Below are 27,534 nucleotides of genomic sequence, written 5' to 3' on the forward strand. Positions count from 1 at the left end.
TTTTCATGCGCTTAGTTTCGCGCCGGGTGCCACGACAGTCGCATCGAGTTGAGTTCGCGCGCGCGTGCGTGCGTTTTTTGGGGGAAAAAAAAGGAGAGGAAACCTGCGAGAAAGACTCTACAGCCGCACCTTATCTGCTCGATAAGACGAACCGCGACGAGAAGACGAGGGACGGAGGATGGACTAGGGGCGAATTTTGTGACGGAAGAAGGCAGAGTGCGACGAGAGTTCGCGCGCCAAAGTTCTACCTCGCAACGTGACGGGAACGGTCGTCGGGCTCCTCGTATATCGGGATCTTCGTTCTCCCGAGAGACGTCCGCGGGCAGACGGAGAAACGGAAAGAGAGGAAAAGCAGACGGAAGGTCGATCGATCATCCGATCAATCTGCTTGTGCGCCTGCCCCCTCTCCCTCCACCCACCCACTTCACTCACTCGCTCATCCGCCCGACGAGCAGAACTCCACGAACGCTACAATGTGCTGTGTGTGTGATGTACGGTGCAGTGTGTTGGTGCTAACTTAGTGATAACGATATCCCCTCCCCCGCCGCGTCTATCATCCGCGGAACCTACAACAAAACTAGTCGTCCTGTTATCTCGTCCGGGGATTGCCGCCGGGAGATAAGGTAAGAGCAGACAGCGTCGACGATCGTATATAGTTGCTTGATTATCCGCGTTGATTGTTTCGCGACGGGGGGGGCACCGCACCGCGGCAACAGCATAGCCCAGCAGCGCCGCGCAAATAGGCACCTCGCGATTACTTGCTGGCTTGGGCCTTTATCCGAATCCACCCTGCCGAGTCGCTTTTCCAATCTTTGGCGCAAGCCGCGTTCGTCACAATAATACGTAAGTTAAGACTTACCGCAGCGCGCGAATAGCAAACGTGTTTAACTTGTTTTGAAATTTGCAAATGTTAAATTGCGAGCAGTGTAAAATTTTATCTCAATCGGATGATGTGTTACGAGAAGGAAATCAATTCGCGTTACGTATCGTACTTTCGCTTCTAAATGCTTTAAATATTCATGCATAATTAGGTTGGCGGGATAAAATCGAGCTCACCTCGTCTATATGCGGATAAAGCGTCGCGATTCTATATCCAGTATTATTAATAATTATAAATCATTGTGCTTTTATATACTATTCGTCATCGAGGTTATTTGCAATGCGATCGGTGACCGTCACGTTGCGTGCTATTCATTTCGTGACAGATTTTTTTTAGGCACGGTAAACAACGCGGCTTATTGTGTGATGTCGATATTGCAGGAATAGTCAAATCAAGAGTAGGTTTCAAGAGTTTCAAGAGTTTCAAAGAGATGATTCAAGATACATTTCAAAATCACTATAACAAAAATGGAGGGTTATTTATAATAAAAATAATTAGAGAAACGTGAAGTCGGCATGTTGAAAATTCATCTGGTCCGTCTAACGCAAAGTTATTAGGAAATGTTTAAGCGGTCGAACAATCCGACTGGTTTAGCATCTCCCGCGATGTCAATCTTTCTGGAAATGCGATTGAATTGATTTGTTTACCACCTATTATTGCTCGCGAGTCTTTCTATGTCTTCCATCTGCAACGTCTTTTTCGGATAATCACAGAATTCTTAAAATAATTTGTTTACCACCTATTATTGCTCGAGTCTTGACGTGTCTTGAATCAACAACAAACAACTACATCTTTTTCGGATAATTATATACAATTCCTTGCCTTGCGAAAACAAGATGAACCAAGCTGAGCGAAACTGTATCGAGAGTTGAAGCGAAAACTGGATATTCAGATGAATTTCGAAGATGCAGGTAGACCGGTCAATAAACTAGAATAATACAAACGCGTGTGACCTGCTTTTCGTGGACCCTTTTTCGACACCCTGTCGTAACACAACTTTACGCTCGTCAAAATGTCAAATTAATGTCCTCCGGTGATTTTCTTCAGGGGTTTGAGAATGTAAGCGTCATTTATAGTTTCTCGTTGAAATGGCCTAATGGTTGTAGGTAAACCTAAAACGCAGTAGGGTTCCATTTGTGGTTTCTCGATCTTGTTACGTCTCTTATTTTCTCAACGACAATAGGGAATTACTTTCAGCACTCTTGTTTCTCCAGCCGACCATCATCGTTTATAAAAGACTCGAAAGAAAACAAAAAATTTTTTTCGGCAATTTTTAATGACTTAAGTAATTATTGAAACATGTAAAATCCCAACGTGCCTACAGTTCACATTATGTTTGAGGTGAGACTGATGATTGCAGTTGCTGGGTTTAAAATTACACAGATAAAATCGAGGATTCCCTATCAGTGATTTTTTTCCTTCAAAATATTTATTGCTTGCCATTGAATACGAATATTTTACAATCTCTGGATACGTAAAACATGTTTTATGCATTTACAATAGTGTTGAGTTATTGCAAATTTATGCTTATAGTTTAAATAATTTGATATCGAATAACGAACGAGCGAATAACAATTAATAGTAAAGCATTTATGAGTGTGATACGAACTGATGTGATATTTGTGATATTTTTTATTTAAAACAAATAATTTTCTAATTTTCTCTTTCTTTCTTTCTCGATCTGTGCCGAAATAGCGTATAGTTTCATCAGTTTTCTTTCAGCAAATGATACCCCGGGGTACTTCGCTGATGTTAATCCAAAACTTTGTTAGGTATATAATTGGAAGAAACGCGCTACTTTTCTATTTCTGCCGTTATAGGAATTCTTTCGTGAGAATAACTCCGATTGCAATTATTATTATAGCACTGGTGCTAATAATGTTTATAGCATTGCGAGAATTCGCTATGCAATTGATTCTTTTTCGATATTAGCATCATAAGAACTTACTTAATCTCTGCAGTATTTCTCCGAGTATCTCCCTTTTTTGTGATTCCTGGTTTTAAGTAATTTAATTATCGCTGGTAACGTTCCAAAATTAAATATCATGACGTATGGACAAATCGTTTTTTATCATTAAAAATAGATGCTCAAAACTGATATAGTTTTTATTATACTTTAGATTTTATTATAGATATATAAAAATATTTTTTGTAAACGTGATGGTTGATATAAAACACAGAATTATATTTACTCTCGTCGAAATTATTGTCAAATTTCTAACTAAATAACTTGTATCTTTCATAAGACATTTAGTGCTTTTATAATATATGACAGCGATTACACGTCTCTAATATCGTTTGCATTTTCACATGAATGAAATTCACTTTTCTTCTTTTCTACTATCTCGTAAAAATATATCTTTTCTGCGGGAAAGGACGTATAAGAGACATCGGAAGAGGAGAAAACATTAAACGGCGAATCATAAGGCATAATTGGATATTTGCAAATGTAATAGACATACTGACGGTATAAGAGAAATAGAGAGACGTGAAGTTTGGCTAGTATAATTTGGCTACTGTTAACAGTGTTAACTCGATGATAGAAAAATGCGGAGGCGATAATATTAATCCTTTGGTAGCAGCGACGGTAATATTAACCCTTTACGTTCTGTCTTGGATATTTATCTAAATACAAGTAACATAAGAGAAGTTGCGATACATTAACGTATTTATACTTTCAATTTATTTGAATCTCACCTCACCTGTCATAAAACACATACACACCTCGACAAACACTTGATATATCTTTCCTAATTTTACCACGAAGGAATGTTCATAGAAAGACTCCCGCACACTCTCAGAAAAGAATTCTAGATACAACACTATTAGGATCGAAATAGGGCCAATCATATTTTAATCTTAAATAGAAGAATTCTTAAATTCTATCTAGACTTCTAGATAGTATATTGTTTATCTTAAATAGAGGAATTCTTAAATCTAGAATAAAATAATCTTGATGCTATCCCTCTAATTTTCTCAGAATTATTCTAGATTCAAGAATTCCTCTATTTAAGATTAAAATATTCTTCTTTTAATGCTAAATATGATTGGCCCTATTTCGATCCTAATAGTATTGTATCTAGAATTCTTTTCTGAGAGTGCACGTCGCGCACTCAATCGTCATCGCTCGCTCATCTTTTGCGCATCCTATTAAAGATATTTGTGATCGTTTCATTATTTCTGAGAAGCGAAGAAGTATACACAAGGTCGACGTCTGTTCTTCCTACCTACATCTCGAAATTATCGTGAAATTGTCCTCGAAATTTTTGTTGCCTGCGCGCGTCGCAAACCCTTTCGCCCAAGAAAACATTCTTCAAATTTAACTTTTGCCTCGAGCGCTACAGGTTATCCCGTAAACAAATGCCAATGTCCCTTCGAGCTTCAAAATTCAAGTTTTTTTCCCCTTTCTTTTCGGATCAAGGCGAGTATCGTGTTACGATATCTCTCGGCGGTTAGAGTCTCTCCCGCGTTCTCTATTGTTTCGTTCCCGATCCGTCGGCCGAGCGCGTTGGACAGACCGGCGCGGCCGCGGGCCGATCCGAGCGATCCGAGCGATCCGAGATCCGCTTTTCGAAGTTGCGCTTGCCAAACGCGTCTCTCCTCTTATTTCCATGGTCGTGACAGCGCGTGTCACGAGCTGATGATTCCATTCTTCACCTCCCGACTCCCGACGCGTTTCGACGGGCGCGCGAGCGAAACAGTATCCATTTTAGGGTTTCAATCAGGTTATTATTGCAAACCACGCTTCGTGAGTTCGTGATGAGTCCGATCGGTCCATATGTCACACGTGTTTCAAACATGACACTAAGATCTTGAGACACGGCGACACTTGATGCAGCAAGATTAAGTGTGTGAGCGAATAGTGTGATTTTGTGAAATTTTCGAGCGGGTTCGTTGAGAAACGTCATCCTTTTTTTACGCTGAAATTGTTCAATAATTTGAAACTGGAACCAGTGCTGTTCTGCATGCATCTTGGAAGCAAAAGGAATATAATGTGTTATAAAAAAAAGCATTTGCTTCTTGATCTTGAAGCCGCAAGGCCAGATTGGTCGCTCTATTCCGAAAACGTTGAAACGTGCTGACACAAAATCGACGGATTCTATTGTTATTCTACTCTATTCACATTGTGATATAGGTGAAATCGTGTTATCGTCGGTTCCAATTCTTTTCCAGTCTTCGAAACCTCCGTTAATTTCGACGTCGCATGTTGTGTGTGCGTGTGTGTATGTGTCGCGCTCGATAGTGTGTATTTTCGATATAACCAACGCTGTCACGACGTTACGCGGACACTTTTGAGGAGATTAACGAATTTCGATAAGATTAGCGATGTGATACGTGATCGAGGAGTTCACGCCGATGGAGTTTCGTCGAGAGTGGACACAGTGATGTAACTCAGAGTAGATAAGATCCACTAGATCGGCGCAGTCGGGGTTTAATGAAAGTAAAATTAGTTTGTCGGAAACACAAAATCAAATCTTGGCGCTAATCACGAGCGAAATTCCTAAAACGCCTGCTTCTCTCGTTTCTGTTAGTTACGCGAAAAATATCAGATGTGATTTACGGCGTATCAGATAGCCAGATAGCCAGATGGAAAAACGCACGATTTTAGATTAATCGCGACGGAGGGAAGGTTAATTTCTCGCGCGTTTTAATTATTAGCGTTACAATTGAGACGTGTACAATAAATCGCGATATCGCGAGGGAAGTCTATTCGAAAACTCGTTAATGTCGATGTACTATTACGATCGATGAGATCATCTTTATCGCAATGAGCAAATGTACATGAATAGTATACGCTTATCAGCTATAATTATTTCTTCGGCGGTTCAACGGACGTGCTCTAATTTGCTCGAACCTGTTCTCGTCACGGTCGCCGTATGTAATATTTACGATATATATATATATATAACGACGCCGAGATCTAGGAAGTAACCGCTTATCGTCTTGTCGTCGTGGTTCACTCGAAAAGTCCGAGTATTTTTTTCAGCCTGTCCTTCGTTTTCACGTACGTCGAGTGTCGTAATCTCTCGCTCGCGGTTAAAGTCTACGATATTTTCGTCTTGGTTATCTAGCCCGGGGTTTTTATCGTGATTGTCAAATCGATGAAAAACCCAATTCACGATCTGTACGAGTGATTGAAAGTGCATATCGGTCAAGAGTTCTGATTATCTAGAATCGAGCGCCCCTCTTATTAGATTAGACAATTTCCTTCACGTTCTAATTTTCAGTAGTAATTACGATTGAAAAAGACGAACTGTCAAGAATCTATTAGAATAGCAGAAGGGAAAAAAGAAGCAGGAAATAAGAAATCAGCAAAAAGAAACGAGTTTCCTTGTTAGTAAGTTGGTTTTTTTTGTTTTGTTTAAGAACGAGTTTCGCGTATTAGTAATCATTTGAAACTGTGAGAATACCCATATATATTCCCAGTGGTAAATATTCAAGCATGCTAATGATTTAAACGACCGCTGTAATATGGCCGCGATAAAAATAAAGTACGCGCAGGCTCGCGTGATTTATATTGCCAAAAAAATATTATTCCGATCGTGAGATATCTCTGAAAAGTAATCGCTCGTTCGTCTTGCGATCGTGTCGGGCGATACGGTTTGATTGATCTGTTCAAATTTAGTTATATCTATGATCGATCGAGTCCGCGATTATCTTTCCGACGTTTTTGGCGATAACCGCCTAAATTGGGCGACAATTTAGAACGTCATACTTTTCGGTACGCCTAATTAATGAGCTGCTCGATTGGCATATTACTCGCGATGTTAAATGATAATTGAATATATTCATAAGAAGTATCTAGACCAATTAGGAATATAGGGTTGCGTTAACGTTTGTGTTACACGTTGTAACATTGTTACATTATTAGCATAGCTGATAATAGTATTTTAACGTATGAAATATATTTGCAGAAATATATGTACGTCGTATATCATATAATACTTACATTAACAATAAACGATGAATCTCGATAGCTCGACAATCAAAATTAATCGGATATGCGTGTCACATTCCGGGCGGTATCAATCTTATCGATATTTCGTGTGTATCTTATCGCGCATTGTTTTTCGAGTGTTTTATTTGCTCCGGGCAAGAGTGATTTTTAGCGCGCAGCAAAAAGAAAAAGAGAAAAGAAATGTAACGTCCGAATTTGTCGAAACAACCACCACCGTCGCCACCACCGCCATCGCCGTCACCATCGCGTCGTTCTTTTTGCACGTCGAAAGATTCACTATTTTGCGGCTTCGACTGAAAATGAAACCTGTTGACCGGCGTAACCGGTTTCGCGAGAATATTTTTTTTCCGCCGTAGAGCCGCGAACGCACACGCGGCGTTTTTAGTTCCTCGCGACAATAAAAATTCACTTCACGCGGGAACTTCACGATCTACCGAGGAGATAGTTATCTAATATTTCCGAAAACGTGTCCCGATAAGAATCCCGTCGCTGCTTTCCGCCTCTCCACGCGGGGGCCACCCGGGCCACCGTTCTTCTCTCTCGCCGTCCCTTTTCCTCTCCCGCTCCTCTATCTGGATTGGGCGATTAAACCTACCTGTCCCGGTTGCGTCATCGATGACCTTGATCGCCCATAAGCTGATTGATAAATCATTTCGAGTATTTGATCGTCAATCGTTGATACTCAGTTTGTTCGCACTAAAGCGCTGATCAGGACCTAATTACCGTAGATCACGCTGATCGATTATCGAAATTCAACCCGTTACGCTAATTCAACGATCGGGGTAAGTTTTTTTTCCTTCGAGCATTTCCTCCGCTTTTATCGAATCCACGATATCGAACGGAAGGATTTCCATTAAAACTCCTTTCTTACGTAAGCAAGAATCTAGCGGTTTGATCGGAAAGGCGCGAGCATGTAACGTCCATAAATAAATCTGAAATCTGAAAATCAGAAAAGTAACCAAAAAACCCAGAAATAAGTCTGAAAATTTATACATCAGTTTTGATATCTATAAAAATATTTGCATTCTGCTTAAATCTCGGCTTAAATCAAAGTAATAAGATGTTGCTCAAGATATTTGTTTGCTCACATATACGTCGTGAAAAGTTCTTGATCTCTTCAGGTATCCATGTCCAGGTATCGTGAGTATATCGAGCAAAAGTGAATTTACAGTGAAATAAAAACGTCGGATACAGTGATCTTTTTTTTCTACCTCCAGTTGCCAATGTTGCCATCAGTTACCGAGTCAGCTCGACGAAGCAAGAATAGCGCTTCGTTTCGATCGCTTGCGAATCATCTCGCGTCTTTCCCGTTTTCGCGTCCGGTTCGCGGTAGAAAAAGAGAGAAAAAGGGAGAAAGAAGGAGAGAGAGACGTCTCAAAACAGGCGGCGCATTATGCAGCATGTACGCGATGAAAGAATCATTGAAGCGTCTCGTGTTTCGGTATTAATTTACTGCGTGCGTGTCCGCCCTGCTCATGACACGCCGCGTTCTTCCTTTTACGCGACAAGGGTGATATCGGCGGAAAGCCGGTAAGGACGCCACGTAAACCGGTGCGGCGCGAATGGACGGGCGTAGCTTGTCGTCGTGCACGTTACAAAGTTGTTCATTATCCCGTACCTACAATCGTGTATCGCGGTTAACACGATCGCGCCCAGAATCCGAGAAAGTCGGGCCGAGCCGAGCGACGGCTTTATTGAAATGACGTGTCGAGAGAGATATCGCCGGAACGTTATCCTCTCGCGGTGAAATCGGGGGCTATTGATCGATTAATTAATATAGCAATAATTTTCGCGGATTTGACAGTGTCTTATTAAAGTCAAGTCTGGCTGCCGCGCGTATCACCTGCTACTGCGAATGATATAATTAATTAATGCGCCGTGCGCGCACGTGTCTAGGCCACTTAACGTGGTCGTACAAATCGCGGAATTATTTATTGCTAATAAAGTTAGAATTTTCCCACCGTGCGGCGCGGATCGCGTGGATCGCGTTTGACTAAGCACTCCAATTAACTTCGTTCCACATTTGCATATATCTCGTGCATCTTATGGATAATACTTGGTGTTGTAGTAACTGTATATTTTAAATCGATATCAAACGCGCTTCTGATTATTATAATTTACTCCTAAAGGGTACCTAAAATAATTCCGTATGTTTAGACTTCTTAGATATATCTTTCGGAGTTCACTGATCATATGACTGAGACATTTTTTTTTCGCCGCACAATAGAACAATTAACGCGAAACAAAAAATAATCAATTGAGATGAACAAGCAACTGAACTAACCCATGTCGTTCGATGTGTTTCGCAGGACGGAGGCCAGGAAGAGGTTTCTTTCGCTCAGCAAATCAGACAAAGATTACCTATGATCCCACTGAGCGTCGCGAGGACGACGGAAAAGGAAGAGAGGCGTTTTTGGCAGTACTCCTAATCTTCTTCTCCGACCTGCCGCCCGTTCTCTCTCTCTCTACATTCCGCTTCTCCGTCCCTCTCTCTCCTCCCTCTTCTCACGACTCCTCCTCCCGCCGTTACTTCACCTGCTCGTTCTTCGACAAGCGATCGCGACGCACCGAGATCTCGTTGGACACGATGGACATGAGCAGCGAGTCAAGCGCTAGGACGTGGTACGAGACGCCTAGGTCGTTGGAGCCGCCTTCGGGGGGCGCCGGCGTGACTGGAGTGGTCGGCAACGATTACAGGGGTTACTACCCTCATGCCGGACCGACGGCGCATCACCCCGCAGCTGCGGCACACTACGCCCACAGTAAGTACACATCATGCCGTTCTCTCTCTTTTCTTTAATCGCTTACATCTTCCTATCTCTCTCTTTCTCTTTCCTCTTGCTTTTTTTTAATCTTCCCGTTTTTCTCTCTGTTTTTCCTCCCCGAGAAGCTGTCGTCGCGGTTCAACGACCGACTGCTCTCGCCGACATTTCCTTTGAAGACTTAGCATGGTCGAAATTAAAAGAAGCGAGAGGAGACCCTCGAGAAAGGGTCTTACCTTTTTTTTAGCGGCGGATACCGTGCTGCGCTATTAAGAAGATAATACGTATAATCTTCGAGCCACTTTGTAGCGTTATCGATTGAAATCCGCCTCAGTGATGCGTGCACGGCAGAAGCTCTCTTTAGCAATACAGCTTGTCGCGAAAACTCGCGGCTTCTTTGCTCCTTCGAATGTTGAGTATTACGAAAAAAAATGACACGATGTCGAATACACTAGACTTAGTTGAAGCGAACCCTTTAGCGAATCTATATGATGAAAGCACACTCTGCATGCTGTTGGCTGGTTCTCGCGTGTTTCACGTTGCCGTTAGGTCAACGACCGTTGAACAGTCACCTCTCTGCGGGCACTACTCATTAATTAGAATTTCTATATTTAATTAACGAGGCGTCTCCGAGGCTATCAGCGCCATCGAATGTCTCCCCTGATGCATCGCCATTTCGCCTCTCCCCCTCCTCCCCTTCTCGCTCCGACTAGATACCTGCCTCGATAATTAAATTTCTACCGCGGCTGATAGGCATGTGACATTGTACCACTGGGAGGCCCGGGAGAGTGACAACCGTAACATGCCATTGGGACAGTTTCTTAGCGCAGCGCTAATCCATCTCGAGCCCCCGAATACAGGCGACAAGGCAAACCCCCCTTCGAGATGCTCTTGAATGTGCACTTTCGAGCACACGCGAGTGCGTGTTGTGTACCCACGTGCCACGTCTTTTTTTCACGTGTCGCGTACACTTAACTCCGTTCGCTCGTGGCCTGTAGATACGTCCTCTTGATTCTCGCCAGGCAAATGACTTTCCATTTCGAACAGCGCCACCCTTGCCCACTTCTCCGGCGTGAGTGACAAGACTTCTCTAAGCGAGAGGCAGAAACGCGCGGCAAAAAGCAAGTACGATTAGCGTGCTACCGGCGTAAAATAAAGGAGAAGCGTAAACGCAGGAAACGTGTGATTAGTTGTTCGTAAAAAGGAAGTCTTCCTGGGAGATAACGTAACTGGGGGATAAAGCAACAACATTTGACAGTTATGTACAAGGGAGAAGGTAAAAAATATAATTAAATATGGAAAAAGAAATAGATGAGGTACAGTGAGAGGGAACTGCGAACGCGATCTCGAGAGAGATTATATTAGCAACTTTAGAAATTAAAAAACATGTTTTTTTGCAACCATTTTATTTGGTATTTATTTTATGTAATAATTGTTTAATGAACTGTAGTGACAGAAATTGTCGGGAATAAAACGAAAGTTAGTAACGCCTTCTCCTGAAAATGACCAATTATTTTAATTAGCAATAATCAGTTTTAATTTTTGTTCTTTGGTTTAGCACATATGTTTTAAATTACATATCGTCAGTTTTATCTTGAATATGCTGCTAATGCGTAAAGCGAATGCGAAATTTTCTATTTCTCCGTATATAATTTAGTCAATAATGAACAAATTGCTCCTCTCTGTTTTTAACTCTATGCTTTTAAGAAATTCCACGCGAGAAAAGATTTCACGGCCTCACGCAAAGAGAAAAAGAGAATCGTTTCGAGGAGAGGCGCGCTAGGCCGATGGTGTGTACACTCTAGATGTACGTAATCTCGATAGCTCCTTCGGTTCCTCGCCGTTAGCCAAGCATGAAAAAGCATAGCGTAGGTAGAGAAATATAGGTGTAAGATAGAGGACATAAGAATGAGAAGAGAAGAAGAAGACAAAGGAGAAAAAAAAGAAAAGAAGACGAAGAAGGACGAGACTAGCGTTTCATTTCGAGTCTCTTCGACGCGCCGAGGAAAATCCAAAACAAGAGGAAGGAAGGAAAAAGAGAGAACGTCAGGAGAGGGACAAGACGGAGGACAAATGACGGACGAGATGAGAGAAACGAGAGGGAAGGCAAAAGGCCAAAAAGTGCGTGAGGGACCGAGGAAGAAACACGATAGGGCCGGGCCAGATCTTGAGGCCCTGGAAGGCGATATCCCTGATTCGTGCCGACGTGCATGGATCATACTCGACTCTCTGTTAGCTCGTGGCCCCCAAAAAACGGCGCCCCTAATCAGAATCAAATCTGCTGTCCGATTGTACGTCGAGACGACGCGGAAAAAGCGCGGAACTTCTTGCGACTTCTGGGCCGCTCTTGCCGGGGCACATCCGTGCGTCGGCAATTTCTTCTTCCGCCGACAGAAATCCGCCGTTTCACTCGGCGGACGATCGGTTGCCTTTGATTTTCATCGCTCGAGATACGACCGCGTCGGAAAATCCCCGAGCCTCGCTCGAAGCGCGTCCCGAGTTTTGACAGCCGCTGATGAGTAGGGCGGAAAAATGTCGACAGCTAATGAACGTTCATCTTTCGAAGTACTTATGATCTTAATTACCATGGCGACGTTACGACAAGTTAATCCGAAAATGGTGGTTTAACTTATAAGTGTATGAAAAGTGTGAGTCTGCCTTTTCATAAATAAAACTACCGACAGTATCTGCAAGTAAAACTATATAGAATGCATGCAGTAGAACTGCGTAGTCAGAATTCTTTAACTTAGGAACTCCAACAAAACTAAATTAAATCACACTATATTCGCGAGACGCTTTCACGCACACTTGACGCCGAAGCCGAGATATTTCCCTCCGACGGAGCCACATTCAGCGAGAGAGACAGAGAGATGGAGAAGAGAGCGGGTAGGAGAGGGAGGAAGAGATGGGACAACGAGAAGTGATGCTAAAGAAGGAAAAAAAATAAATAAACAAGATAGGCGGACGCGCACGGAGAGCGGGATGCATAATACACAGTGGTTGCGGCACAGACAGGAAGGAAGCGCAGCCAACCGCGAAGCCCGCGGGGTCTGAGAGAGGTGCATACGTAATTGCGGGACCACGCGGGAGGCTCTCTTTTCTCTCTCTATCTCTCACTCTCTCCATCTCTTTTATAAGTTAGATCTTGTCCCTTCCTCGCCATGCTCCTCTCTCTTCTCCGCCGTGCGCGATCCCGTACCCTCGTCGTCGTCGTCGACGATGACGATGACGATGACGACGACGAAGGAGAAGAGGATCCGGTGTTGTTCATCGTCGGGCTGGAGAGCGGCACGGCGAAACGCGGCCGGCCGACGGCGGCGTCGTTCGCGCGCGTTGCTCCGGTGTGCAAAATGTGTGCAACCGCGGCACACACCGACCGACCGGCGCCATCTTGCGCAAATGCACACGCCAGCTGAAGGCGGAGCTTCTCCCGAAGGGCCTCTCCGTCGCTCTCTCCCGTCGTTTCTCTATCGCTATCTCTTTCTTCCTCTCTTCTCCGCTCGGTCTCTCTCTCTCTCTCTCTTTATCTCTCTCTCTCTTTCTCTCTGTCTAGTTCATCGTAGCAGATGCAGCTTCACCGCGATCAATCTTCCTCCTCGTCGCCGCGTTTCGTTCCCTCCGTAGTCTCCTCTCACCTCCGACACAGACATAGTGTGATTCCTCCGCTCTCTGCGGTAGCTCCGCAACCCGGACGAGAAGGTACATCGTCCGCCTCCGTTGCTTCCGCGCTTCGGGAATTTAGGGTAGATTTTAGAACCGATTCTACCAACGCTGCGATTAAATCTCGCCGGTGTTTAAACAAAATTCCTTCTCCCGACCGTAATGCCGTAGATAATAAACGAAAAACGGTATTCGGAAAAATCGTATTTTGTGTTCCATAAAAATAGCAAAGAGTTGCACTCGCGACTACCGGCGGTCGATCTTTGACTTCGACATGGAACTCTTCGTGAAAAGGGAATTCAATTTCGTGGAATGAATTTCTACTTACATTCTCTTAAGCCGTATATTTTTCGCCTGAGTACACTTACCCCGATCGCCTTTTTGCGATCGAGAGGGAAAGAAAGAGAGAGAGAGAGAGGGAAAGGCTTGATCGGACGGGTGGATAGGGGTGAAATTGCATGTTATTACGCGAAAGCTGCTGGGAGGGGAGAGGGGCGCCTGACATGAAATGAGACGTTATTTTCCACGGGAATTTCGTGCACGTACCGGGATTATATTATAAGACGCGCGCGCGAGAGCTCCCGCAGCAACGGGGCGGCTCCTTAACCCGTGGGATACTTTCGGGGCATTCCGGGGCTTAACTGGCCCTCGGCGGCAAACTGCGCCGGCCCTCCCCGCGCGCCACGGATCTTCTAACGAAAGTCATTCGCGCGAGAATCGTTAACTAGTTATTTCGCGCGGAGATTGCGTGCGTCTCGCCGTCGTTGTTGCGGGCGATAATTGGGCCCCTCGCTAACCGCGAGAATAATGACGCGCGAGAGCGAGTTTCCATCGGAGGATCTCTCTCTTTCGACGGAAAATGGAATTCAGCGGAGCGGCTCCTCGTCCTTGTCGACGCTCGCGATAACAATGCTTATCGCACACCGAGCGTGTGCGCGCGCGCGCACTCACGGTTAACGAGACTGCCGCGCAAAAATAATGCGTTTACGCGCGGTCGGCGGCGGATGTTTTTCAACCGAGGTGATATTTTAAAGCATATCATTTCTTATTCAACGACACTAATTGGAGCTTCGCTCGTCGAGCAGTTTCACGTATTTAAAAAATGTATGATCTGATTCGGATTCGTCGATGCTTATTTTCACCCCGTTTCATGTTTGTTATTTATTTATTTATTTACTTAATGATAATAAATTAAAGCACTACGTTATTCTATCGATGCTTTAAGGAAGTCATGATGGTGCAAACATCTCGACGCAAATCATCCACTATAAAATATATTTTCCGGAAAGAATCCTTTTCGTAGGATGTTAATGAACTGCCGCTTCACAGTTTACAGATCCGCGCGTTGCAAAAATAAGTCGTATAATTCTCTAAGTAAATAATTAATTACTATTTCATGGTAATGAAGCAGGTGTTTTCGCTCGGAAATTCCCTTCCTCGCCTAGAAACGCTCGAGATACGCCCGGTAATTTTCAGCGGGATCACTCCGGGATATTTCTTCATTAATAAGATCAACGCGGTAACGACCCTGGTCGCGCCTGAAGCTTGCTGCATCTCGAGATCTCCCGCGTCTCTTTTGAACCCGACGGCGGGTCTGGAACGGGACGGACGTCGAAGGCAAATGGCCGGGAAATAAAGCGCGCTTCCTGATACGATACGGGCGAGTCGTCCTTTCAGAAGAACCTGCCGGCGCTTTGAATCCTTTTGACTCTTTGAGATCGCCTCTTCCTCTCTGTCTCCTCTCGCTCTCGCTTTGTCCCGTGTCTCGCGCACAAAAGCGAAGTGTGAGTGTCCGCGCGCACGCTCTTTCGGGCGTGGTTAATTATTTGGAGTACTCGCTTTTGTGTATGATACGTACGGGCGAAACAGAGATCTCGCGCAGTGTCCATTCGCGAAATAAATATAGGTATTTGCGAGGACGTGGTTCTGCGCCGGCGTGTAGCGAACGCGACCGCGCGCGCATTTGCAAATTATTCGTTATCTGGTTAGTAGAAGCTTCGCGGGCAGGTTTTTTTTTTATGGAAATACTCCCCTCAGCTCGGAATATATTTCGCTAAAACCGATGGAAAGAAATGCAGCAGGGGACAATAATGATAAGCGGACTACGTTACTTTATCTACCGCGCCTATTTACTTTGTTTGAGAAATAATCATGATACTGCGATATTTTGCTGTTATGTGTGGATAAAAATAGCTACTGGAGAGATAAGTGTATACGAAATAGCTAGTAAAAATAAATAGGCGAAATGAAGTAGAACCAAAAATAAGTCGACGAGAAATTCAATGACCGATTTGCTCACATCGGATCCTATATTCGACAATGGAGTAAAAGATATCAAATACATTAACAAGCAAACAATTGCATATTTTATAATTCCGACAACGTTATTACGCTTCGCGCAGAGTAAATGTTTCCGCTTTTATATTACTATATTATTAATGATATCTTTCATCTTAATGGACGTCATAAGATATAAATCAAACTGAATTTCATAAATCAAACAAAGGCAAAGAAAGGAAAAGGAAAAAAAATCGATTAGTAGAGTACATTCGAGACTCCAAAAAACGTGTGTCGTCGCGTTGTTTTTCCCGCTGAATTTGTTTCACTCGTCGGAAAATGCCTTTCGCGGCTTTCACTCCGCCGCGCCGCTTTGATCTTTGTCCGCGACCGGAGTAATATAAATGTAAATCGGTGCGATTGAATTGCGTATTGGTTACGTAATAGCCGCCAGTTTCCGTGCGGCGGTTTTTCATGGCGCAGAAAAGTGGGGGGATGGAGAAAAAACGAAAAGGAAAAAAAAACTAACGCGCTCGACAATGTTCCTCAGGTGCGCCATGATTTCCGGTTCGTCGCTATAGCTCCGGCGCTTCGGCGCGGCGACGCTATCGATTATCATATTAATTTATTACGGAATGTCGTCTGTTCGCTCGGCGAAGTAACACGAGATCGCAGCCGTGCATACTTATACTCGCCGAACGCGTGGGTGCGGACGCGGGCGCTCCTGAATCATCTCTGCGCGCTCGACTGCGGGCGATCGAGTAAGCGATTAATCGAACCGATCTTGATCGCGCTTCTTAGGCGTGGACCCGTCTCTGACGTTATCGCGCGTATCGCTTGCCCCGTGACGAGCGAATTTAAAATACGCTGAAGTAAGAGAGACGGAGCCCAAAGCCGAAACGATCGGCCCGATCGCTCGGAGCGACCTTATTAAATCCGAGCGATGGGATTACACAAATTTGCGTGGCCCGTGGCGCGACCCGTTCTTTTTTTTTGTGGACAAAAAAGTTTACAAATATCGCCGGCAATTTTACGACGAGCGGATGCACGTTGCGACGTCCTGTATTAGCGAGGGGAAAAAAAATACAAACGTGTATTATATATATAGTCAAAGGACCGAGTACGTTATCTGCAGTCGTGTCGATCTCGTTCGCGCGATATAACAGTGACCATATCCATGGATTTTTCATGAATATTCATGATGCGCCGAACGGCGTGATACCGTGCAAAATCCTCCGGTTATTATCTAGGAATCAGCCGATCGGATAATATCGCGAGGAGCGAAGCGATATCTGGAATTTAACGATGCGGCTAACGGCGGAGCAGAGCAGAAAATGTGTTTTCTAAGCGGATTTACCTGTCCCGAAACCTCGAAAGTGATTTGTGATTTCCCATTCCCTTCAGCCTGCCGATTGACTTAATTGTGAGCTGAAATTTGATGTATGAGAATAGGATAGATTGCCGAGAAAATCGATATCGTTAGCATAATGTCATCATTAATATACGGCAAGCTGTATTCGGTGTACGTGGGCATCCGTGAGCCTCTTTTCGGATCTGGCATTTTTTGGCTCGATCGACGGGCAATCCTGCCTTAACAGTGCAAAGACGAATTCGCGATTGAGAAAGAGAGCGGCGGAATATTGAACGGGGGAAGGGGGGCCGTTCCCCAACACGGAGCGCCTTGGAACACTCGAAAAACTTCCAGATATGTAGCGCAATAATAATACGGCTCGTCCGCGCTCGTCCGCGCCCTCCTTTTTCCTTCTATTCCGACAAGACAACGTTATTGCCACACGCTGCCAAGTTTTCGATCTCGCGCTGAACAGCGTGATCATCGTAGGGCGATTTATGGAGAGCGATTATTGCGCGTGCGAAAACTGGCGGCTGGGTGGGTTCATAAAAGCGGAGCCACAAGAGTGAATGGAAACGTTATTCTGGATGATCCGGCTCTCGTGGAGCGAGCAAATCATATTCGTCGAAAATGCATCGCTGCCGCTTATAGCAAGCGTGATTTATAACATGCGTTGCTTTGAGTCGGTGATCTTTTAACGTGGCTACGTTCCTTTTCCGCGCTTGTATCTTGGAGATACTTAAACGATACCAAATGTTATTGCTCTCAATAACTTTATTAGACAATCAGTCGGACGTTTAACAACGATAATGATGCGATCACGTTTATTGTCCTTGAGCGTTGGATCTTGGAGCTGAAGCGCGGGCCCTTCGACATTCGCCGGAATGTCGGGAATGCGCGAGGTGAAGAGACAGACATTCGAACAGCTGACCGCTCGTCCGACAGCCATATTGCGCGGACGCGTTCCACGACCGATTAGCGGCCGCAGATAGAATTGCAAGAGTGACATAAATATTGTCGAGATAACCGCGCGAGAGTTATGTCAGCGAGTCAGGACGGGACAAAGACGACATAGGCGAAGGTATAACGGAAAGGAAACGGAAGAGTCGCTTTGTGCCGCGGGGGAGAGCCAGCCGGCAAAAAGCCCCGTGAAATCCCCGTAAAAACGGAGTCGCGACGACGAGGGTCGAGGAGGAGGAGGAGGGGGATTGGAAAGAGCGATAAATATCGCTCAGCATGGAAGTTTTTATTGCGTTGAGAGTGCGAAGTGTTCTTCTCTGTCTGCGCATTTCTCGCCGCTACCGTCTTTATCTTCGACTCCGATCTTGCTCGTCGTTGCGATAAGACTGATTCTGACACGAAACGACTGACTTCGACATTCGGTCATTCCGTCAGTGTATATTTTGTCTAATTGCTATTGCAACCTGTAATAATGCCGGGTGTCTCGAATAATTGGAGGAAATAGAATCGCATTGGGGCGCGTCTTGTCGTTATAAAAAATAACGAATGGGTATTGCATAACGTTATATAGCGGGATGAATATCAAGGTGTAATGAAATAGTCGAGGATTCGAAAGCGTAGCTACACGTAGAGCTTGTTTACTTTTCATTGCGGCTGCGCCGCGATGCAGCGGATCCAATTACAGACAGGCCATCGTTGGCTCCGATTAATTACAGAGCCGCAGCTGCTCATCTCGCCGCTCGCTGTATTCGTAATATTGTGTTTCGCGCTTCTCTAAATTTAGACAGCGTCTTTTCGCAGATTGGCCGCCGCCATTTGCAACCGCGCGATACACGCCAACGAGCATTTCGCTTATATCTCGTCGGATTTGTCTCCACGCTTGAAATAACGAATTTGCAATTGTATTAAAAGTCATGGAATTTATATTCGCGCACGTTGCGAGTACATTTGCGGAAGAAGAAGTGCGAATTTTGGAAACTTTTTCCTCGCGACGTTTGCGCGAAGTGCGAGATTCTCGTAACGCGGACGTGAGAGTTCGAGGGGCTCAAAATTAATGTCCATAATTCGAGAGACGGTCAGAAGGCCCGGGGAGGGAGACAAGACGAAGCGCGGTTTGGCAAAACATCATCTTGTTATCAGCGTATGTCGTGAAGATGGTGGAGCGGGCGTTGTTAGCAAGAACCACTCGATATATCGATCGGCCACTTGGGCCAAGTAAGCAGGTTTGCATGCGTCGCATGCACGTTCTGGTATTCGCTGGCAACAATGTGCATCCGCAAATTTGCACGGATATTAAGAACGCTGCACTTTCCTGGCTGACGGCGAAAGATGGGGATCGGTTAATTAGTCGTCGTCGTCGTAGTCGTTGTTGTCGTAAGATAATAACCGAGGCTAATTAATTTGATGCGTTATGAGCTCTCGGTACCGTCGTTAATGACAGAGGTGACCGTATCGTCGCAGAGGATGGCCGTAATTGCCCATTCATTTTTGTCCCACAAATATAACTCTAATTTTAGACATCGTAACCACGCCACGCCAGCTTTTTTGACTGTTAATTACCTTCGCATTAAAGAGATATAACTGTTTTTACAGCATTGTGCATTGTATTTATATCAGCGCACGAGAGTCATTCATTAACAATACTTCAATTTTAAACGAAAAAATTAGTTTTTATCTAAAACATGTTTTAGACGCGCTCCGATGTGATTTTACATACTTCAACGATCCGCGTGTCGAGAAACGGAAAATGCGAGTCTAAAGCAAACCAGGCATTAATCGGGAAAAAAAAAAAGTTACCTGCGATATCGCAAATCATTATATACGCTCTCGCGCGACTTCTACATGCGACACGCGGTCTAATTCGGACTTGGAGCGCAATTAGCGTCAGGCGAACAGCGCCATTTCTCGGTCCGACATTTACATAGCGCGCTTTCTTGTCGATAAGCACGATAAAACGGACGAGCGCGAGTCGTCTAGCCGATGGGCACACGTAACGCGCGATCTCTCGTCGGCGACGTCGGCGTGGCATCACGCCGGCGGATGACACGCTCCTGGTGTCGTATAACGAAATTAAGATTGCTAATGAAGAATTAATTATGCGTGGATAATCCGCGCGCGCAGGTTCAGCGCTTTATCGTGTATAAAGCGATTCGCGAGTGGCTTCAAACTCGATCGAAGAGTGATACACGTCCGTTCGCCTATATAAGGACAAAGGGAAGAAGGGCCATAATACCCCATGTCGAACGAGTGGGCATCGCACTTAATTAAGACGTCTGGCGCAATTAGGCAGCCTTTACGATCGGCATAAAATCTGATCATTCCGAGCACGCACGAATCAGGTTCTTCCTTCTCGCGACGGCAAGACGGTCGTTGCTACGACGGCATCTGTACTCCACGTGGGCTACCATTTTCAGATAAAGCCATTCCCGAACGAAGCGCGATCGACTCTCGCACACGAACGAGTCGCGAGACACACCTGCTCGAGCTCTTCATCGTACGGCAGAGTTCTTAAAAAATATTTATAGCAGCACGCAGCGGCAATGAAACTTGCTTTGATAGCTGGAGCGATCAATGCTTTAAATGCAGGATGGTTAAGCCTCTTGCACAATAGGCGATAGCGATAGCGACAGCGACTATCGCCTATTGTGCAAGGGGCTTTATATACTTCTGTTGCTTTTATTTCAAGAACAAAAAGATCACATTGTGAAATATACTGTTCGTCGGCATCGTAACGTGTAACGATTTCGCCAGGGATGTAAGGATATGATTCGTGATGAGAATTTATTTATTTAATTAGATATCAAACGTATCGATACAGACAATTGATTCACATTTGCGTATGCATTAACGCTATTCCGTCTAACGTTCCACGTTCCGTTTTGCTTTTCAGCAAGGATGTCGAGCAGCGGCGTGTCGAGCGGTCCAGTGAGCCAGGTATGCCGGCCGCACTTCCACAGCTCGGTTCTCCACCCGTGGCTGTCCGGCAGCAGCGCGGACACTTCGAAGACACCTTGGGGATTCCCGACGACGGCAACTACGGGCGGCTCGGTGAACGACGAGAAGCCGCAGAGTCCTCTGGGATCCTCGCTGCCGCCCACCAGTGGAAGTTTGTCGAGTCACGGTGGCGGCGGCCACCATCTCTTCTCCTTCCCGCCGACACCGCCCAAGGACGCTACGCCCGACAGCATAACCGCCAGCACGACATCCAGCACGAACAATAACAACTCCACGAGCGCCAATAATAATAATAGCGGTAATCCTCTTTCCGGGTTGGGCGGCGGTACCACCAGCGAGTACCAAGCGGCGGTCGCTCACGCGGCGGTAATGGGCGCGTTCATGCACCATCAGGACGCGCTGGGCGCATCGGGCGCCAGCTCGTGCGACATCAAGCCGACGGTGATGCTCGGCCACCATCATGGAGCGCCCTCGCCGCCGCATCAGCAACACAACGGTTCCAACAACGGCAGCAATGGTCCCGCCGGCACGAACGGCTCGTCCGCCGGCCAGGTGAAGCAGCGAGAAGGTAATAACCAATCCGGCAATGTGACGGGCAGCCAACAGGCGAGTGCCACGCAACAGCAGCAACAACAGCAACAGGACGCGTATCAGAGCAACAACGGGGTGCCGGCCGGCGGCGGAGGTGGTGGCGGTGGTGGTGGCGGCGGCGGCAGCGGTGGCGGCAGTGGCAATGGCGGCGGCGCGGCCTCGCCCTGTAGAGACAGTTACGCGGCCGCGGCCGCGGCCGCCGTCGCGGCGGCGACCAACAGCCACCATGCCACTTCCGGCTCGCAGTACGATCCGGCCGCGAGCGCGTACAATATGTACCAGCACCTGCAGTATCCCACCCACCATCACCATCATCATCATCACGGCGCCACCTCGTCGTCTACCGCGTCGTCCCACAATCCGCACAACGGCAGTACAGCCGCGGTCGCCGGTATTTTCGGTCATCATGCCGGCGGTGCCGGCGCCGGTAACGCAACCGGCGGCCTACCCGGCGGCGCCGACTCGAAGCTCCTAGTCGGTCACGCGGCCGCGCACGGAAACACACCGGGCTCGCCCTCCGCGCAGCAACAGCAGCAGCAAAAGCCGAGGAACAAGTCGAGGACGTCCGCCGGTAAGCGGCACGCGCCTATCACGGTTCCTTCTGTTTTTTCTTTCATTTCTCTTTTTTCGATTATCTTTCTTTTCATTTCGAAATTTGTCTTCAATTTCGAGTATTTGGTTTGTTCTTTTCTTTGCTTACATTATCATTTACGGGAAAAATGTTCTAGAAAATCTTAGATGATTGAATAAAAGTCCTTTTAAACCCTGAAGTCTTAGGAATAAGCTTGATAAGTAAAATCTTTTTTTTTTTTATTAAAAAAATTAAATTTTTTAATTTCTGTTTTGAGTTGTTCCATAATTTAAAAACCTTGAAGCTTTAAGTCACGTTCTGAATGAGATATGACTGATAAATCACATTTTTCCCGTATAAAATGTTGGGATTTTTTTTCTTGAATTATTTATCAGTTACTTTGCGTAATTATTTGCTTCGGCATCTTTAGTTCCGCTTCTTTGCACCGGCGTCGATTGTTGAAATTAAAAATGTTAATACATAAAAATTTCAGTTAGTCTTTGTACGCATTTTATTTTATCTCACATTTTTAATACTATATTGCATTATCGAAGAATCTGACATACAATATTTTGTGCAATTTATATAAGCTCAACGTAATCGACGCCAATGCGTTTTTTTTTCTTCCTGGTTTTATAATATTACTTTTTCTTACGTTAAACTTGTTAATTTTCAATTTCATTTAACTTTAAAGATATTCTTTGTTCACTTTCTTAGAAATTATTTTTATCTCGCTTGTATTCTTCTTCGCTCGACATCCATTCGATATATTTTTCGAAAGCATTTCGAGTATTGGCTGGATACGTAAAAGAGTATGAGAAGAAACAGACGGGATATATTTATCAATTTTGTTTTATTATTATTCGTCTTTGTTTCTTTTTTTTTAGTTTAACCGTGAGCTTTCGGTGGCGGTCGTCTTACGCTTAAAGTTCGTTCAGAACACGTTCTTACCACCCGTTTCTCTCGTTTTTTTGAACGAGCTGTGTCACAATAGAAAGAAAGCGAAAGAGAGGGAGGCACTGATTGTGATTTTTTGTATTTTGCCTCACTAATGTGTTTTTTGCGTGGCACCCACTCGAGAGAGCGAGCGCGAAGCACCACACCCGATTTACGAGATGACACACGATATATGTATCTATACATCCCTATCTATATAAATACGCATACTGATTTTTCCCCTCACACTCACACACACACATCGTACACAATTCACACGGACACACATACATGCGCAAAGACATAAATATGCGAAGAAGCACAGGTTCTTTTTTCGATGTGGTGTGGCTAGCGCTGCATTTTTGTTTTTGTCACGGCAAAGCTCCCTCTCAAAGAGTCCACGGAGACCATTTTTCGGTGGCGTACCCTCGGAAGATATATTTTTTTTCTCGCCGCGCGAGCACACGCGACTAGGTCGCATTCGTCGCGGAGATTCGCGGACAATTATACAGATCACAATTATTATCCGTAAAGTACGATCGCGACGAGAGTGTACAGAGTTCTCGAGCGATCGACGAACTTTTGAGAAATTATGCGTACTCTCGGTAGCGTCCGTAATGTCGTATCGTCGTCGAAGTGGATGAAGCCGAGGAGGAAGGAGGAAGGAGGAAAGGAGAAGGGGGAAACGAGAAACGGTTGAAAAATGCCGGATACGCTGATTGCGGTAATAATAGCCGGTCGCTCTCCAGCGTGGCGGTGGCGGCGGCGGCGGCGTGGTAAAAATCCCAATTCCGGGAACAATGGCCCCCGGCTTCGCGCCATGGAAGCCCGTTAATTGAATCGACTTACGACACACACCAGCTAGCCGCGCGCGGAACCTCTCGATGACGAAGAAGAAGAAGAAGCCAGACGGGGGCATCGCGGCAAGCGGTGACGGCGCAGCGACGGCACCCGCGGCACCGACGGTTCATTTAGCGACGCCTACCGCGATCGCCGAGAAAATCGCCTGTGAGAAGGCCACGAAAAATGGCTCCCGTAACGTACAGCGTCAGCCGAGGTGACGCTTGAGAGGTGTCGATTGAGCAATACCTCGCGGCACGAAAAGCACAGACGGTACAGACACGGGGATTGGCAAACATCCTTCGCGCGCGATGGGAAGGAGGTGAGAATGAGGTGGAACGACGGATACTCGAGATTCCCTCCGCACGGACGAGTGAACGAGGAACGACTTCAATCGTTCAGAGATATGTAATTAAAACGATAGGCAGGGAAAGCGGCGAATGGCAATCGATAATAAATCGCGCAGTAAACGATAATAATAATAATACATTATGGATAAATAGATAACTTGTTGGCATATTAATATGAACTATGGGCGAACATTTTCATTCGGTTTTAAATTTCAATCAAAAATACACATCGCAGTATCTTATATAACACCGATAAATAAATTAGAAGCCATTAGCGTATTCGCGCTTACAATTAAACAAAGTAAATAAGAGGACCGGGTCAACGACCAGAAAGTCATCGAGGAGCAGAAGCTTTGCAGAAAGTCCTGTTAGGTTCGGAAGGATCGCAGAATTACGGTCGCGTACGTAATTAGCAGAGAAAGAAAGGACAATACGTGGAAGGGAGATAGCCGTGGGCCAGCGCAAAATTCGTGACGGAACGCCGCTTCTTTCGTACTGAATCATAACTCGACCGTTGACGGTAGAAGTAGCACGGGACGAGAGGTGGTTTCCTTCCTTCACTTCGCCGATTTTCTTCGCCCGCCAACGACCACCGGTGCTCAGGCTATAACTAGGCCCTGAATAGCCCTCGCTCGTTTGTTTCTGTATCAACAATGAGTTGCCCGCGACGATAAACGTGGGCCACTTAGAGAGAATTTTCTGGAACTTTTTATCAGCACAAGCTACTTGATATACATAATAAAAAAAAAATAAAGCAAAATACAACGGCGTATATTTGGATACGCAAGAATAAGGAGCGTTTCCAAATTTTGCAGCAGAACTTCGTCACGATACGATATACCCGTTTTATCAAGCATTTCGTGTTGTAATCCGGAAAGCTTCGAGAAAGTTGAAACGGAAGCGGAGGGTCTAACGAGCGCTTCGTTGCATGCCTGGCATTAAGGTCGGAGGTGATGTCGAAAATGGGAGCGTTACCAGTCCCTTTGGAGTGAAACCGGCCATTTTAGCGTCACCTTCTGACACGAGGACTATATTTCGAGTACGACGCAAACGAGCGTCACCTCGATGTTTCGTGGCTGATACCCATCGTCTGCGTCGGTGTCAGAAACCGTCCGCCTGTTCGTTCCATCCATTACCAACCGATCGATAGCCAGAGAGAGGCATCGGTCAGAAGGAAAACACGCGCAGTCGGAAATTATTATCGGCGATATAAATCCCGAGAAGCGGTGAACGACCATTCTATTAAGCCAACAAAATCCATCGATAATAAATATAAATTGCGAAAAATTTATTCCGCAAAAGGATGAAACTGCTGTTCTCGAATAAAACAAGAATGTCAATTAGAAAGTAATACAGTACTAGAGAGAAGATCAGGATTTAATCAGCAATCACCGAAGCGTCATCGAAATCAAATCGGAAAGCAGTGAGGGGATCAAGATTGAGCGCGTTTATGCCGCTCTGTTATTGTCGGCATGAAAGAGCATAGCAATCGGCGATCGACGGTAGTCGTGGGTGCTTCTTATCACCCCAGAATCTGCGGATTGGTAAGACCCAAATCGAATTAAAACGCCGCGCGGAGGAGTGACTCGGGCGGGTCTTCTTCCAGTTAGTTCCGAGATCGATCTGGGCGACCGAAACGACAATTAGGCGAGCATTAAACGTGGCGTTTCTCACGCTAGAATCCAGGATGCTACGCGATCCTTGATTGCGCGTCTTACACGCGCGTACGACAAGCCTCTGACGAAAAGACTGACGTTCGACTGCTCGGTTACAGATTCATCTAAGTACGTGGTGGATTCGGCAAACGAGCCGCTCGCGTGTCGACAATTACATGCGACCTACGTTACGTGTGCTAGAATTATTCCACCGCCGTCAAATTTCGCGTTAAATTGAGGTCGAGTCATTAATCAGCGACGCGCGTTCAATCGATATCGCCATCATCAGCACGACATCTTTTCGGAATTATGATATGATTTTCAATTGTTACACCCTTTATATAAAACTGAATATATCTCGCAAGATAAATTACACCCCCACAATTTTCTTTTCAACAATAATCAAAACGTACACTAGCAATAGATGTCAACGACCAGAATTGATCTAATCGCAGGGTAGTAGTCGGAGGGTGGTTTTTACGAGTATCGTTAAGATCGTTCAACAGCCACTGAACGGAACTCAATTTACCTTTACTTCGAATCGCGCTCAATCGTATATGATCGCGTAACAATTCGACAATTCGGTCTCTCGTACGTCAAAAACCCGAGGGACCCGACGACGCAATTTAATAGCAATAATTTTCAGTACCGGCCGATAAACTCGGCTATATCTCCGCGGAGGACGCAGCTCGGAGGACGATTCGTGAAACGCGCATTTCGGGAGAAGTGATCCTTGTCTCTCCACGATCCTTTCTTCTCTCCCGTCCAAAGTCGCGCGTTGCGAAAGATCCCAAATTTATTTTCCGCCGCTAATCCCGCGGGAAAGAGCGCTCTATTAATTATTATTGGATTAACGTTGATCCTTAGAAACATTTAGAAAATAAATTTGGCAATCTTCGAGCAACACCGTTTTCCCGTACCGTCCGGTCATAGACCGGGAGAAACGAACGATCGCGAATGAATCCCTATCCTTCTTCCCCCTCATACTCGCTTCTTTCTCTCGCAGTGTCCTTGGGACTAACCAACCGCACTAACGTAAGTTCGATCCGTGAATCCTATAAACGCCCATGGTCTTAAAGAGACTCTGCTTTTGCTCTGGTAATCGCTTGATATTGGTATGTCTGCAACTCTGCATGCGAATTCTTTCTCACGAGTCACCTGACTGTTCCGCAAATCTCTCTGTAAACGCACGTTGATTCACCGAAGTTAAATTATAGATATTATTACGTTAAACTAATGTCGTTATTTATCGCGCAATGCATTTCGATGTAGTGTGTAACTTGAAGGGCCAATGCTAGTGGAAGAAAATGCCATTTCGCGGAATTAATACAAAATGAAAATAATAAATGGAGAAATATAGATTCAGGGATGGCATTTTTGCATAAAAATTTTTAAAGGTATAATATATGAGAGATTGAGAAAACGATGAGTGCCCCTTCGCGCGATCAACGTGCTTCCGTGTTCGCGTGGGAAACGTTGGAATCGAGTTCTCGAAGAGAAGTTCTCGAGCTGTGTTCCCACTTTGACAAATACGATCTCGCGTTTCGCACGCGAACACGGGCGAGTGTAATATTGCTGTGCGATTATGAACTGCGCCGAATTAACATGGTTTTCGTTCCGTCGGGGTAGAGGGTCGCGAGTGCGTGAATTGCGGCGCCACATCGACACCCCTTTGGAGACGAGACGGCACTGGCCACTACCTCTGCAACGCCTGCGGGCTTTATTACAAGATGAACGGACAGAATCGACCTCTCATCAAGCCGAAACGACGCCTGGTAAGTACCTAA

At 45.5% G+C, this 27,534-nt stretch overlaps 1 protein-coding gene across 1 annotated transcript; it reads left to right on the forward strand.

Annotated features, from left to right (window-relative positions):
- LOC112451860 (GATA-binding factor C-like) lies at positions 1-27,534 on the forward strand. Its single transcript, XM_025011767.1, has 5 exons — positions 1-623; positions 9,149-9,601; positions 20,740-21,372; positions 21,841-21,966; positions 27,377-27,534. Exons 2-5 carry the CDS (start codon positions 9,427-9,429, stop codon positions 27,532-27,534), a joined length of 1,092 nt encoding a protein of 363 aa, XP_024867535.1. The 5' UTR covers positions 1-623; positions 9,149-9,426.

This window comes from Temnothorax curvispinosus, unplaced genomic scaffold (genome assembly GCF_003070985.1).
Source record: "Temnothorax curvispinosus isolate PA1 unplaced genomic scaffold, ASM307098v1 QBEX01002687.1, whole genome shotgun sequence".
NCBI lineage: Eukaryota > Metazoa > Arthropoda > Insecta > Hymenoptera > Formicidae > Temnothorax > Temnothorax curvispinosus.

Excerpts from the sequence above, each read along its gene's own strand:
- LOC112451860 (XM_025011767.1), top strand. The coding sequence starts at position 9,427 with ATGGACATGAGCAGCGAGTCAAGCGCTAGGACGTGGTACGAGACGCCT. Across the intron at positions 9,602-20,739 it reads TGCGGCACACTACGCCCACA|CAAGGATGTCGAGCAGCGGC; the intron begins GTAAGTACACAT and ends TTTGCTTTTCAG. Across the intron at positions 21,373-21,840 it reads CCAGGTGAAGCAGCGAGAAG|TACCCGGCGGCGCCGACTCG; the intron begins GTAATAACCAAT and ends CAACCGGCGGCC.